Below are 15,857 nucleotides of genomic sequence, written 5' to 3' on the forward strand. Positions count from 1 at the left end.
AAATCTGCAGGAGCCACTGAAGTCACAAAGGCCTGCTAAAGAAGGGGGGGATTTGAGCTGAGTCTGGAAGAAAGCCAGAGATTTTGAGGCAGTGTGTTCCAAATAGGAGCCATAGCCAGGGTAAAGACTCAGAGAGGGAAGATGGCAGTGTCCTATACAGCAATTAGCATTTGATCTCTTGGCTCCTGATTCTCCCTGGTTGTCCCCCATGCCTGGAACTCTCTATTCCACTCCCAACTACTGACCTCTCTGGCTTCCTTCAAGTCCCAACCAAAATCCCACCTATTGAGGTCTTCCTGACCCCCTTTTCAATGCTTTCTTTCAGTTAATTATCTTATTTATCCTCTCTATAGCTCTTTATACATATTTGCTTGCTTGTCACCACCCCCTAATAATTAGCCTATGAACTCAAGGGCAGGGTCTATTACCACTTTTTGTATTCCCAGAGCTAAGCGCAGTGCGTGGCACATAGTAGGCACTTCATGGTTATTGATTGCTGTCTCCCACTAGACTCTGGGCTCCTTGAGGGCAGTGACTCTGTCTTCTGCAACTTTTTGTACCTTCAGAACCTGACACATAGTAGGCACTTCATGGTTATTGTCTCCCCCACTAGCCTCTGGGCTCCTTGAGGACAGACTGTCTTCTACCACTTTTTGTACTTCCAGAGTTTAGTAAGGCACCTGACACATAGTAGGCATTTCATGTCTCCCCCACTAGCCTCTGGGCTCCTTGAGGACAGACTGTCTTCTACCACTTTTTGTACTTCCAGAGTTTAGTAAGGCACCTGACACATAGTAGGCATTTCATGTCTCCCCCACTAGACTCTGGGCTCCTTGAGGACAGACTGTCTTCTACCACTTTTTGTACTTCCAGAGCTTAGTAAGGCACCTGACACATAGTAGGCACTTCATGATTATTAATTACTATCTCCCCTACTAGACTCTGGGCTCCTTGAAGAAAGGACCTGTTAGTCTTCTGCCATTTTTTGGCAGAATTTATCACGGCACATAGTAGGTGCTTAAACAATACTGATTGGTTAACGTCGCGGAGTGGAGAATATCCTGGGGCACTGGTCGGGCGAAGGCCTGTGGGGAGGGGCTTGAAGCGCCTAATCCCGGGGTTCTCTGGAGCGGGGCGGAGCCGGAAGTCTTCCGGGTGGCTGAGGACTGTCCGCTCATTCTGCAGATGGGGAACAAAAGCTCGGGGCGGGCGGGGTTCCGCGAAGGTCATACCGCCTGTTCTGGCCCAAAGCTCTCTCCCAGCCCCACCCCCTCACGTTACAAACAGGGAGACCGAGGTCACCCAGAATGACCCGCGGGGCGTTAACGTCCCCTCGCTCGCTCCTCCCACCCACTTCCGGCCCCAACGGCGAGCGACGCTTACTGCGCTGTGCGCTTGCGGCGCCAGGCCCCGCCTCCTCCGGTCGCACTGTCCTCCTTTTCCTTCCACTCTCTAGGGAAAGGAAAACGCAGTCGGTGAGCGGCTGGCGGAAGTGACGTAAGCCCGACCCCGAGGCGGAAGTGACGCTCGCCGTGCCCTTGACGGGCGGGCAGGGCCAGGCCGGGCCGGGCCGTGGGGGGCGGAGGCGGCGGCAAAGGAGAGGGTAGGGCGGCCCCAGTGCCTCCGCTCGCTCGGTCTCGTGGCCGCGCTCGCGCCGCAGGGAGGTAGGAGGCGCGCGTGGGGAATCCCCGGGGCGGGCGGCGGGCGGCGTCCAGCTTCCTCCCGGGTCCGTCCGCCCTGGCGGCCCCCTCCCCACTCCCACCCGGGCCCCGCGTTCCGCCCAGTCCCTGAAACTCAGGCCCCGGAACTCGGGTTCCCTGGTCCTCGGGGTCACCATCTCCCTTGGGCACGTGTCTGCGCCCGGGCCCTCGCTGCCCACTGCTAAGCCCAGCATTCAAGGCCTTACTGGTCCGGCCGCTGCTTGCGTTCCCTGTTCATTTACGGGCATTGATTCCGTGCCAGACCAATTTATTTACAAGAGCGCCCCTGCCCTCGAGGACTGACGTGCCCATTGCCACAGTTGCTGACTCCTATCTCCGTGCTTTGGCTGGCCCTGTCCCTCCAAACCTGCAGTGCCCGCCTTCCTCATCTCTGCCCCTTGCATTCCTCAGCTTCCTTCCGTGCCCTTGCCCCCATCACTGGGTGGTCTCTCCCTGCTCAAATGTCCCCCCTCCTGACCACAGTTTCCCCTGGTAGATATCCTCCTTAAGGGTAGTAACTGTCATCTTTGTGGTTTGCACCCCCAGTCTCTAGTGTGGTCCTTCCCGTGTAGGAAATACTTTGTATTTGATTGCAATGTCGTGTGCCTTTAGCCAGGTGTAAGGATTGCAATATTGTATCTCTTTGGGCCTCAATTTCCACATCTGTAAATTACAGGGTTGTATCGGATGATTTCTAAAGTTGCGTTAGTTTCAAATCCTGTAATAATTAAAATAGTTCACATTAACATAGTACTTTAAGGTTTGCAGAAAACTTTATGCGTTATCTCCTTTGATCTTCTGACCCTTCATAACAGGAGTTAACTCTTTTTGTCCTGGAGTCTGGGTGGTCAGTCTAGTAAAGCCTCCAAACCTCTTCTCAGGAAACTAATTATATCAAATTGATTATAAAAATATTTCTTTAAAAACAAGTTCACAGGCCCCACACTTGCTATGTAGGGGTGGCTTCCTACATTCAGAGGTCAAGGGCCTTGGAAATGGAATCTTCACCTTCCCACCTGCTCCCTCCATCCGGGGAAATCAAGGCTTCTTAAACCTTTTCCATTTCTCTTCCCTAGAAGAGGACTAGAAATTTTTATGTGACCCTGAGTATATAAGTCTGTAAAATAGGCATTCAAGTTAAACATTTACTGATAATCATAATTTCGTGACCTTCATATTCAATTGCAAGACTTCACATGGGGTCACCAATCAGTTCAAAAATCTGGGATAGAAATGGTTTGCCCCAAGTGGAAGAGCCACAAGATTTTTTAAGCTCTTGATAATTGTGTTGGAGGCGGAAGATCTGTATTTAAATCTCCTGTATAACTGAGTGCTCTTTTCCTTATAACTTAAAGTTCTCCCATATGACTCCGCCCCATTCTTACAGCTGCCATTTTAGCTCAAACTTTCATCACCCCTGACTTTCATCATTATAGCAGATTCCTAACTCTTCTCCCACCATCCAGGCTTACCTCCCCAGTTCAACTTACACACAGCCACCAGTCACTTAAAAATAAATGTGGCCATTAACTCCGGACTTCGCCACTCTGGTATCCCCTTATTGAATCTAAAAGAGAATGTAAATAAACAGAGAATGTAAATAAACCCTCTAGCTTCTAAATCCTAGTGTAAGTCGGACCCAGCCTATTTTCCAGCGTGCATTTGTTACAGTGGGGAGTGTTAGATTTGGAGTTAGGAAAACACTCCTAGATGTGTGATCCTGGGCTTGAATTCTCTGTTTGTGTGTAGAATGGGGGTGATAATAAGAACTCTCCTCTCCACACCTTTGCGTGGACTTGATGCCTTCCTTACTTCTTCATCTCACAGATTCCCTCTCTTTTGAGGATGGTGCTCAAACACCGGCTGCTGATGCCCTCTTTCCGAAGCTATTTATATTTAACTATTATATATATACTTGTGTCTGTTATCTTTATGTGTTTGTTTTTCTGTTACTTGTATCTCCCTTTAGAATATCAATTCCTTAGACTTCTTCATGCTTTTCTCTCCTTGCAGGGTCTGGCATATAGTAAATGCTTAATAAATATGTAGATCAATTGATTATCTGACGCAGTTCAGATCTGGGCATCAGTGGCCTTGGGGGTACAAAAGGAAGTAGAACAACATGACATCTTAAGGCCTCTTCCAGGCCTGCCATCCCAAGATCTCACAATGTTCTACAGCACTTTGTGTGGATTTCTCCTTTGTCCAAATATACTTGCCTTCCCTTCCATTTATTGTTGATTTGTATCTGCCTAGTGGACTAAGACCCTCAAAGGAAGCTGCTGAGTGAGAGCGTCTCTTTTGTATCTAGGTCCAGCAGATCTGACACAGCCACCTGGTAAATCTTTGGGCTTTTTGGGTCAAGCTCTCCCTCTCATAAGGACTTCAGAAATCCTCTGGCCTCCTTGTTTTACAGATGAGCAGTTTGCTCAAGGTTACACATCTAGGTGTTGCCAATGGTATACTCCGAGATCATACCTTCCCTACCTTGTTTACCTTTGCCCCCGATTTCACCCTTTCTTCTGCCAATCATCCTTTTTTCCCTTTCTCTCCAGTACCACACTCGTTCTCCTATTTGGGCGTCCTTGTTTTGAATTTGGACCCCTCCGGGATGCTTCCTCTCTGTGGTCCTGGTCTTGGCGGCCTTGTTTTTGCCCCAGTTCACTGCCTTCACAAATCCTCGCCCTCTCTTTTTTTCCTTTTTAGATGGCTCAGCGTTTGGTCCTCAGGAGATTTTTGGCCCCTGTCTTCTCCAGGAAGCTTCCTCAGTGTCGCTGGGCGCCCCTTTCTCCTGAGGTTCTAGCCCAGGGCAGCCCTGCTAGACCCACTGCTGCACTCAGTTTGGCCCGGACATTCTCCACCACCAAGACCTCTAAGGTTACGTTTAACGTCCAGGATGGGCCCGACTTTCAGGACAGAGTTGTCAACTCTGAGACACCGGTAGTTGTGGATTTCCATGCACAGTGAGTATCGGGCTTATGCAGAGACCAGGGTTCTTAAGTCCTTAATTCACTTTCCCACGAATTCCCTTGTTTCCAGGGCCCCACCTCTGGAATATTTTTCAAAATTATCCTCAGTTTCAATAAATGTAGTTTTTATTTTTTAAGTATCCAGAATACCATTAGGAGGTAGTATTTGGCCTCTTAGGTTTCTAAACAGTTCAATAACCTCACAGAGAAGCTTTGTCATATTTTTAAGTTGTCCCTCTCTAAAACTGGGGAAGCCCTATGAACATTCGTCACCTTCAGGTTTGACCCTGAATGGAAATGCCCCCAGCAAGCTGTGGATCCCCAGTGCCGTGGTCACGTGCTTGCTTAAAGCCCCCACAGCCTCCCCTTTAAGCCTGGCCTGACGTCTTTGTGGTCCTTGGATGGGATGGTTTGGCTTCACTCCCTCCTAGGTCGAAGGTGAGAGTTAAAGGTGGAGGTCCCCACAATTTAGAACCTGGGACATCTCTCTAGTTCTTAATCTCTCACTCTCTTCCTCATCTGTCCATGGAGATCATATTTCTTGGACTGAGCTTCCGGGTTCTCTGAAGTTCCAGAAATCTGGGATTTCCTGACTGCTTGGGGATGGGGCAGTGGTTTGCATAAGCTGTAGACGAGCAATCCCCCAAGCACTCCTCCTCCTCTGCTACCAGAGTTGGTGAATTTAAAGCTCCTGAACCAAACATCTCTTCCTTTATTAGAATCTTGTGCTTCGTTAGGACTCACTGATTGACTTCACTTTCCCTCTGGGTGTTTGAGGTAACTGAGGAAGGAGAAGCCATCTCTTGATAAGCCGTATTCATTCACAGTCAGAAACCAAGGCTGTGTGGTTGACTTCCAGTTGTCAGCCCCGGCACTTTTCCTGGTCATGTTCAGCTGGAGCTCACAACTTTGATGGTGCTTCCCAGGAGGTCAAGCATTTTCTTTTTTTTTTTTTTTTTTTTTAAACACATTGCTTTATGAACCATGTTGAGAGAGAAAAATCAGAGCAAAAGGGAGAAACCAGGGGAGAAACCAGGGGGAAAAAAAACTGAAAAAAGAAGTGAACCTAGCATGTGTTGATTTACATTCAGTCTCCTTAGATCTTTCTCTGGGTGCAGATGGCGTTTTCTGAGGACAAACATTTTCTTATGAGGAAGATATATTTAAATGGAGATACACTGAGAATTCTTTGAAACTGAGGCTTGGGCTGTTGAGTTTTCCTCATGTCATTTCAGCTGCCTCTTTTTAAAAAGTTTCATCAATAACTTTTTATTTTTCATCCCTATCAAATCCCAGTAAGCCTGCTTGCTCCCACTCCCACAAAACCTTCCCTTTGAGCAACAAGATCAGGACAGTAAGACAAGCCTTATGTGACAGAGATGCTTCCTTTCCTTCCCTTCTTGAGGTGGTGTGGCCCCTGCAAGATCTTGGGGCCCCGGCTAGAGAAAATGGTGGCAAAGCAGGAGGGGAAGGTGCTGATGGCCAAGGTGGACATTGATGACAACACAGACCTCGCCATTGAGTATGAGGTATGAAACAGGTACCCGCAGTAACCTGGAACCCAGCCACAGCCCCTGGCACTCTCCTGCTCCCCTGAACCACAGGATGCGATTGGTGATCCCTACCTTCATCCTCCTTCCCCCCACCTCTGCCTTGGACAGAAATACCCATTAGGCTTTTGATGTTCCTGGGATTCTTGTTTTAGGCATCAGAGCCACCATACCAACCCTCTCTAGACTATGACCCTAAAGCTGCCTTGAGAAGGAAAAGAGTGGGCGAGGTAGCCTCTGGGGTCTCCAGATCATATTATGTCACGTCCCTCTCTCATGACCTGCCTTGGGAGGGTGCCCTTCTGAGGTTTCAGCAGTTCCTTGGTAGAGTTGGAAGGTTACATCCCTCACAACGTTCCTCTGAACAGAATCTTGTTTCGTTTTGTAAAGAGCATTTATTGATCCCCAGAGACAGATCTTTTGAGATCTCCCCTCCCCCAGCAGCAAAGATTCTGGTGACCTCTGCCCAATCAGGAAGCCCACCAGGAGTCCCAGAGTCCTAGGGCAGCTAGAATGAGGTAATCCATATGTCTGCACCAGGCTGGAGAGGGCCTGGGCTAGGCCTGGGGCAGCAACGAGCCGGAGGATCTGGGTCACCAAGCTTCAGCCCAGTGGTTTGGTCAGGGGAAATGGCTGAGATTCCATAGCCAGCAGGCCAGCTTCCCCTTTCCTGCTCAGTCTCTTATCTCCCTTTTATCTTTCTGATGAAATGAGAAGGGAATCTCAGCTCGTGGACTAAAGACCCAAAGCTTTTTAGCATTGGCAGAAATAGGGGCTAGGCCTGAGAGTTCGCTTAATAGAAAACACTTGCCCAAGTAAATGTTTTCTCTGAGGTTATGGCCTTAGAGAGAGGTTATAGCACTGGCCCAAAGAGGGCCCGGGTCTTCCTCGTTCCAAGATTGTCCAATGAATCTCGTCTCTGCCAGTTGCCCACCCCAGCTTTGTCATACTCTATTGGAGAGAAGCTCACTGTCATTCCAAGAAGCCTCCTAGACTTGAGTTCACATCCACTCGTCAGGACGGTATTTTTTTCAGTTGAGCTGAAATCGGTCCCCCATAACTTTGCCCCTTGCTCCTGAGGCCAGGCGAGGTGCCTGATTAGCATGTTAAATGCTTCTTTACCTTCCAGGATTTCACCTCATTTGGTCCTCCTCTCTCAGAGCCCCTTCTCCTCCTCCCACCCCAGACGCATTCATTTGTTCTCTGCCCCCACAATCGATGTCCCCCTGGCCAGCTGCCCAACTTCAGATTTCACAATCCTCAGCAGATTCCCCCGGGGGGGGGGGGGGGGGGAGAGCAGGGGGAGGGAGACCCCCTCAGAGCTTTGGAATGTGTATGCATTCTTTGCCTTGTGTTTCAGCATGCCCCCCAGGCTCCAGGCTGTCCTGACTCCACAAGCCTACATCCCTCAAGTGTTTCTGGCTTCCAGAACCAGTCCCTTTCTCCGCATATCTGGGGATAAGGCAACAACTTCTTTTCTCTTTATTATTCCTGTTGTCCTGCTCTTTGCCCTCTGCCCTCACCTCTCTTGGTTCTGGAGTTGGTAAAATCGCCTTTCCCCGCTCCGCAGGACTTTGCTGTGGCTGCCAGCCAGCTCAGGCTGGGGGCAGGACGAAGATCCTGATCATTCCCAGACCTTCATCTCATTTTCAAGTGTAGGAGCTCTGGCTGGACAGACTTCCTTTACCACAGCGGGTTAGCTTTCATTGTTAGGGGTGTCTGGGGCACTCAGGCTTAGTGGCTGCCGAGGCTCACAGCCGGTAGATTCAGAGATGGGCCTTCTTGGCCTTCTCCCAGCCAGGTTACCGGGCTGGCCCCGGTTGTCAGAGCTTTCCCCAAAGTTTGTGTGGTGACCCTAGAAAGCCTCGGCCCCTCCTTTGTGGGGGAGACGGACCTAACTAGTCCACACTCACTAAGCCCTCTAAGACTCACATTTGTCATCATGTTGGGATGGATGTAAAACAAGGATTGGTCCCATTTTCTAGAATAGGAAACTTGAGGCCTCAGAGAGGTGATCCCCCAAAGCTTGATGCCAGGTTTCTCTTCCTCCTGCAAATCCAATTCTCTCTCCCTGACACCATGATGCCTCTGTTTCCTATGAGAAGGGGAGCTTTTAGGAGCCTGAGGTGCAGGTAATGGGGGGGGAGAAGGGAGCTTGTGGGTCTGCCCCTTAGCCGGAGCCTGTAAAGAGTGGGAGTGCGTTTAGAGTGTTGGGGACGTCCTGCAGAGTGGCCCCCGCAGGGGTGTCAGAGCTGGAGCTGCAGCCCAGCAGGAGTGCTCCCAGGCAGCAGCTTCCCTCGTCCCAGAACCAAGCCTGAGTCCAAGAGAGAACAGAGGTGGGATTGCGGGTGACTGGCCTTTTCTCAGTTGTGAGAACCTCCTGTTCCAAAATGCATGGAGCTGTTCATTTGGAAGGATGGGGGCTTTCTTTGTGTGGCAGCTCCCCCTCCCCCTTCCTCTGCAGGGACCCCTTGTTGAACTTTCAGGCCCATGCTGCCCCATGTTCTCCTCCGCTTATGGAGCCTCAGCCTGGGTCTGTACTAGGGAAGGAGGTTTGGACTGGGTGGGCGAGCCTGCAAGACTGCCTTAGAGCTGTTAGTAAGGGCTAAGTGAAGGAAAGAGGGACCGGACAGCAAACGGGCTCTCCTGTAACGCCCGGCGCCCCGTGCAGTTGGCGGTCTAAGAATTGTCTTTGTTGCTTGGATGAGGAACCCAGTCTCAGGCGGAGCAGCTCGGCCAGGCTCGCTCTAAGTGGGTGGCAAAAAGCTGGGCTTTGCTCTCAGGTTCCTGCTTCAGCTCGGCGGCCTCCTCTCTGGCCTTGGTCTGCTGTAAGTGATCCGAGGACCCAGGGAGGGGTGAACGAGAGGCTGCGGGAGGCCCTTCCCTGATGGTGTTTTAGCCCCTGGCTTTCCACCCAATGATCCTAGTCCGTTTTTCCTTTAGCTGCTGGTGAGCAGACACGTGACTGGCTTCAGTTCACACACTGAGAGCACTGAGGGGCCGTAGGATGTAGAATGTCAGAGATGGGAAGAGCAAGAGGGCCTGGATTCGTATCCCACCACTGCTGGGGTGGGGAGGGGGCCTCAGGCAAGCTTCAGACTCTCTGTGCAGTGAGGAGGCCCCTCCCAGGGACCAGCCTTAGCCAAGCCTCGTGGTGTCACACTTGGGGGCAGAGGGGACCCTTCCTTATCCCGCAGGCAGCCGGCGTCCTCACCATCTCTTCCTTGAAGGCTCTTGGGGGGCAGGAAGGGGAGGGGGTGTCCCCTCAGTCCAGGTGTCCCTTCTCTAGCAGAACCCTGAGCGCCAGCTGCATGGCTTGGCGTGGGCTGCCACCAGAGGGTGCCCAAGAGCAGCCCAGCCAGGCCCAGGCACCTCTCCCTGTTTCAGCCTCTGCAGCCTTTTTTGGTCATTGGTTGGGCAGGAAAGGGGTGGGGCACGTGCAGGCTTCTTGGCACTGTCAGTGCCCACCCACCCAATCATGTGCCTGGGAGGGCTCCGAGAAGCCGGGAATGGAAACAAAGGGCCCACAGGCAGCTTGCTGGCCTGGCCCCTCAGCCTTGGTGCTGCAGGCCCTCACTGCCCTGCATGTGCAAGGAGCAGACTTAGCCAGTTTTTAAGGGATCAGGCAAAAGCTTCCTCGGCCTCTCCTGGGACTTCCCTGTTCGGGGTATCTTTCTGCCCCAACAGACAGACCATAATCTGTCCTTCAGGTAGCTCACCAACTTAGCATGGGGCTTTGGTGGGCCTGAGTGACCGTGAATGGTCCGCGCCTGTGCTGGCGTCTTTGATAAAACTGAGGAAATCACGGTTTTAGGATTTAGACACAGAAATGAACGTTTTCCCTTACCCCACCACGGTTCCCATTGTTCACTTTGGGTTTGGCCCTGATCATTTTTGAGGCTCCTCCGTGATTGTTCCTAAGCCCGTAGGACATTCTTTGCAGTACCCTCAGTGGGCTCCACTCTTGTCTTTTGGGGGGGTAGATAGACTGCTGGGTATCACACAGCCCCAGGTTTGTTGGGGAAAGTGGGAATCCAACTGATTATAGGGTTGGATCAGAAGAGAGAGGTGACTATGAGATTGATTTTTACATGCAGTTCATCAGCTACTTTGGGAGTGATCCCAGTGCCTCTTCACAATTGACTGTTTTTCATTCATTCAGCAAACATTAAAACAGGCACCATATAAAAAGCATTGTGCTTGACACTAGCTATATCCAAAGATAAAATCTACATAATCCCTTTCCTCATCAGCTCCTGATTGGTTCCAAATCTGGGATCCATGACCCTCTTTTTAAAAAATATTTTAATAACTGGTTTAATTTCACTGGTTTGTGCACCCCTGTATTGTATTTTGTGCTCTGAGTAGGGGTCCATGGGCTTCTTCTGCAAGGGCCCAGAATACACCAAAAACTGGAAACCACTGATCTAGCCGATTGTTTGAAGGGCAAAGTTCAGCTGTATGTCTGACTTTTAAGATATTTAACTAGTCTGCTTATCTTATACCCATTACTTATATGGGAGGGAAAAAATAGATGTTTGTGCTGGACCTTTTGTTCTGTCAGCATGCAGGCTCCAAGAAGGCAGGGTTCGTGTCTCTTGTAAATAGTTTATGGACCCGACAACAACAGTAATAGCTTGTGAAAGGCTGACAAAGGTCTTTAAAGGCCTTGTTTCACTGGAGCCTCATAACAACTTAGTGAGGTAAGAGGTGATGATTTTATCCCCATTTTACAGATGGGTTAACTGAAGCTCAGGGAAGTACTGGAACTTAGGCTTATGTGGCTACTAAGTAACGGAGGCAGGTGGGCTTCCTCCATCTGCATCGCTTTGGACTAGCCCCCCACCAAAGTAGCTGCCTGGGACGCAGCCTGGCTCATCTGGGCCTCTCTTTCCGAACCTTGTCCATATTGCCTTTCCTCTCCATCCCAAGCAGCGTGGCTGACCCTTCCTATTCCTCCCTTCTCTAACACCCAGGATATGGGAAGACTTCCCCATGGTTCCTTGATCAGCTTTGTATTCTAGTCTCCATTTTGGTTCCTATTGATGAGTTGTACCTGCTGTAAATCTCACCACAAATCATACTGCCTTTTTCCCTCTGCCTTTAAGCAGCAAGAAAACTCAGTCAAGCACCGCACCAAGGTCTTTTGGCCCCTGTCTGCATCTCTTCTCATTCCCCCATCTTGTGGCTATTTTTTATAGTGGTAGTTATTTTCATCCCTGCCATGTCTTCAGTCAAACCACTGGGTGATGAGTCAGTGTGTGGTTTTTCAGAGAGAAGGGTAAATACTGGGAGCTTGAATGGAGAAGTATTTTTCCATTGGGGAAACCCCAGAACTTTGGGATGTTCGTTCCCTATGGCCCTTCTCGAGGAAGGGACCGGTGGTGGTCTTGAACGTTGCTGTCCCCCACCCCTCTCTGCCCCACGGAGGCTGCCCCCAGGAATCAGCAGGCCTTCTCTGGCCTAGAGATAACGTCCTGTCCTTTATCCCCCTCGATCCTGCTCCTTCCAGGTTTCTGCTGTGCCAACCGTGCTGGCCATCAAGAACGGGGACGTGGTGGACAAGTTTGTGGGCATCAAAGATGAAGACCAGCTGGAGGCTTTCCTCAAGAAGCTGATTGGCTGCTGAGCCAGGCCGCCTCGAGTCTTCCCCTGGGGCCTTCCTAGAAAAACTCTCGTCCTTCCCAGCCCCGACCTGTCTAGTCCCGTCGGCCCATCCTGTGTCTTGCTGGGGAAGGTTCTGCATCTCCAAACTTGGGGACCGGGAGCATTTCCCAGTTGTCTGACTGCAGAGGACTGGTTCTTAGGGAAGTGGCGCTGCTGCTGACGTGGAAGGGAGGGCTGGGGGTGGGGGCTCCCTGCTTGCTCCCTACCCCCTCCTCCCATCACCACCACCAAGCCCTCCCTAACCTAGGCCCTGCTTGTGACCATCTCCAGAGTTTGGAGAGTGACCTGTTCCAGCAGGATTACTCATAGTGGGGTCACCCTGTTTTGACTGTGAAATTTTTCTCTTGTCCTCTGGTACCTGTGCTTTACTTCAGAGGCTCTGTGACCCTGTGCCTGACCTACTTGCCACATTTTCTCCTGTGATGCTGTTTTGTAAAAGAAAAGAGAGAGTGAGATATATATAAAATTCTCTCATATTTTGTAGGTCTGCAATAAAGAGAGCTTTACTGATCACTTCTGCCACTTGCTGTGAAGAACAGGCCCCCAAGATACACCCTAAAATTCCCCTGTAGCCACCACCATTTGTAAAAGACCCCCACTCCTACTCTCCTTTCCAACTATGAGGCTGGGAGAGCAGGAGATGGCTCCGGGTTGGAGAGGAGGAGCTCTCTGAGGCTCTTTAGGCCACAGGCTCCCTGAAGCCCTCCAAAGGTGTGAGCCCAGACAATTGGAACAAATCGAGCTCCAGCAGAGACACCTTCCATCCTTTCTGAGAGACCCTCTTAACTCTTCTGAGCAGACCTCTAGTCTCTGCTTGGTTCCCTGCCTCATTTACACTAATAGGCAACCCCCTGGCTTCCTGGCCCTTAAGCCTTTTCATTAAATCTACTCATGCCCACCTTAGGATCCATGGCATTGCTTTCTCCTTTTGTTGGTGGCCATTCCCTCTCCCACCGTGGGAGGTTCTCTAAGGAGACATGTCTGGCCTTCCAGCCACACTCACAAGGGACCGCTTCTGGGACAAACGAGCTTTTCTTGGCCCTTCCATCTTTGTCTCTGGGTTAGTGCTCCATAGCAGCTGCAAAGGCCACGTTCCCGAGGTCAAGGGAGGGACATTTTTCTCCTACTTGTGGGGCGCCGAGCCACTTTGGCATCTCAGCTTGATGGCCCCGTTTCCCTGTTGTGCCGGGAGGGTTTATTATTCACACAGCAAGGGAGGTGCCATCCCATCTTATATCAGCCTTAGACCAGGAAGAGGTCATAAAAGTCATCAATCATAGGAGCAGGATGTGTGGGGCGTTTTCCATCCCGCCACTTTGCTTATCCCAGGTTGACCTTTGGTGGATTCACAGGTGGACTCGGTTTCTAAGATTCCCAACGAGCTGTGATTCTCTATAAACTTTTTATCTGTAGTACCATGAATATACTTCATTCATGCCCAAGTGATGCACTGTTAACCAAGTGGGATAATGTGGAATGGGGGGAGCTGGTCTAAATGGTTTGCAAAGGTCCAGTGCCCTTGTGGAACCTGCTGGAGAACTACAATGTGGAAAGGTTAGGGAGTGGGAAAGCCAGCAGCAGCTGTGTTCCACAAACACTTGAAAAGGGGCAGGATCCGCTTGTAGGTTCCAGCCTAGTCCGAAGACTGTAGCGTAATAGGGCAAAGGCAGAGACCATAAAAAAGGCCATAATTCTGAACCAGCAGTTTTCCAGGTACCCGAGTCCAGCAGTAGTCAAATAGGGCAAGCCCACGGGTGTCTTGGTCTGAGCTAAACCCAGGTCAGGAAGTTGTAAAGCCCAGACCGAGAGGGTAGAAATCAAACTTTGTTTTGGATCAGATCATTCTTAAGATCACTCAAAGCTTGTTAGTCTATAGCCTGAACTGTGCCCGAGATCCTGAATATTTGGCATAAGTGAAATGAAAGTGCTGGAGGAAAAAAAGAGCTATAGAAGAAAGACTTGAAAAGGGAATTAACAGCTTCATACAAGTGATACAAAACTTTGCCCAAGCAACAAACTTCTTGAAAATTAGAGCAAATAGAAGTTAATGACTTAATAAAGCATCAAGAAAAATGAAAAGTCAGAGGAAATCCAAAGCAATCCCAGTGAATTTTGGACAGAAAATGTCATGTTCATCCAGAAAAGAACTGTGGAGATTGGATATGAATCAACACATGATGTGTTCAATCTTTTTTCTGTTTTTTTTCCTTTTTGTTTCGATTTTTCTCTCCCAATATAATGCATAAAACAATGTGTATTTAAAAAGAAAAATAAGGAATTTGCAGTTCAAAATTTTAAAAAAATAAGTTGAGGGACAAAAAGAAGAAAACAGTATCTCATAGCAAAAAATCTGATTTAGAAACCAGTAAGGAGAGATCATTAGAAAACAAACATGACTACCTGAAAGCCATGACCAAAAAAAGAAAAAAAAAAAAAAACCTTAGAAATCATATGTTAAGAAATCAAAAGAAAATTGCCCAGATCTCAGAATCGAGTCAGTGTAGATATAGAATTAGTAGTCACCTCCTGAAAGAGATCCCAAAATGAAAACCAGGGTCATTGTAGGGAAAACCCAGAGTTTCTGGGATCAAAGCAAAATACTACAAGCAGCCAGAAGGTATTAAAATGCTGAGAATCTAGACAGGATTACAGCTTAAGAACCACTGTAAAGGAGTAGTGATATTCCAGAAGGCAAAGGATATAAGTTTACAAACAAGAACTAACAAAACTGAATATAATCCTATTGGCAGGAATGGATGGGAGGTTTGCTGGGAAGAGGGAAGAAAGGATCTTTAATGAAATAAATAGAAGATTTCCGATGAAAAGACCAAGTCTAAAAGTCCCCAGAGAAAAAGATAAAATACAAACATGATAGAACAATCATAAGGATACATTTTTTATGGAGCGATATTTGTATCCCTTCAGAACTTTCATCATGAGGCAGAGGGAGACTAGATACAGAGTTATTTTATAGCTTGATCTTCAAAGAAGAATGGGAAAGTAACAATATGTAGCACCTACTATGTACTAGACACTTTACAAATGTTTCATTTGATCCTCACAACTACCCTGGGAGGGAGATGATGTTACCATTCCTATTTTAGTGTTGAGGAAACTGCTTGGTGATTGTCCTTTGTTCTTTTTTTTTAAATTGGTAACAAGTGAGATTTAATGAAAATCTTCTGATTCCAAAGTCATTACTCTTTTTGCTGCAGTATTATGTAGCATACCAAAGTTAAGTATATAAAAGTGTAGAAAAAGGCCTCAAAAATATAGGTGTGGTTTATTGGGCACAGCACATTCCCTGCAATTACAAACTAAGATTGACAACAAGAAGTTGCTAGGTTAAACTTCCCTCAACTGCTACTCATTTAGGATCCTTCCACAGACCAGCTTGTGCTTTGTTCTTGAAAGAGATGTTAGAGTCGAATCACAGTGTGTCCACTTGGCTCATCAGGCCAATACAAGTTCAAGATGCTCTGGACCATAGGATGGAAACAAATAGTCCCTGTGAACATTTGGGGTGCTTCTCTAATTTTGCGCATCTCAAATTTCTTCTGAGTTAATTAAATTCTGCTTTGCTCATCGTAACTTCTCTGATGGGGGCACGCCATCCTGTGCCAGTGTTTCCCATATCATACAATCAAGGAAACTAAGGCAAACAGGTTAAGTGGCTTGCCTAAGGTCACATAGCTGTTTGAATCAGAATTTGAATTTGGATCTTCCTGACTCAAGCACTTTATCCTCAGTGCTACCTCATTTCCTGAGTGAAAATGGAAAAAAAAAAGGAAGAGAAATACTTTGGGAGGAGGGAGAAAAAAAGCAGAAGGGGGAAATTATCTCATAATTAGGCATACACGTAAAAATACACACAGAGGAAGGTGTGTAGAGTGCTTGTGACACTTGAACCCCATTCTCACCTGAATTAGTCAAAGAAAGGAAGAATACACAGTCTTGCGTACAGAAATACA

General features: G+C 48.6%; 1 protein-coding gene across 1 annotated transcript; it reads left to right on the forward strand.

The window, feature by feature from the left end:
* The first annotated feature begins 1,519 nt into the window (after positions 1-1,519).
* TXN2 (thioredoxin 2) lies at positions 1,520-12,399 on the forward strand. Its single transcript, XM_031940110.1, has 4 exons — positions 1,520-1,664; positions 4,407-4,663; positions 6,075-6,198; positions 11,732-12,399. Exons 2-4 carry the CDS (start codon positions 4,407-4,409, stop codon positions 11,846-11,848), a joined length of 498 nt encoding a protein of 165 aa, XP_031795970.1. The 5' UTR covers positions 1,520-1,664; the 3' UTR covers positions 11,849-12,399.
* Positions 12,400-15,857: the final 3,458 nt, after the last annotated feature.

The sequence above is a fragment of the Sarcophilus harrisii genome, chromosome 5, assembly GCF_902635505.1.
Source record: "Sarcophilus harrisii chromosome 5, mSarHar1.11, whole genome shotgun sequence".
Classification (NCBI taxonomy): domain Eukaryota; kingdom Metazoa; phylum Chordata; class Mammalia; order Dasyuromorphia; family Dasyuridae; genus Sarcophilus; species Sarcophilus harrisii.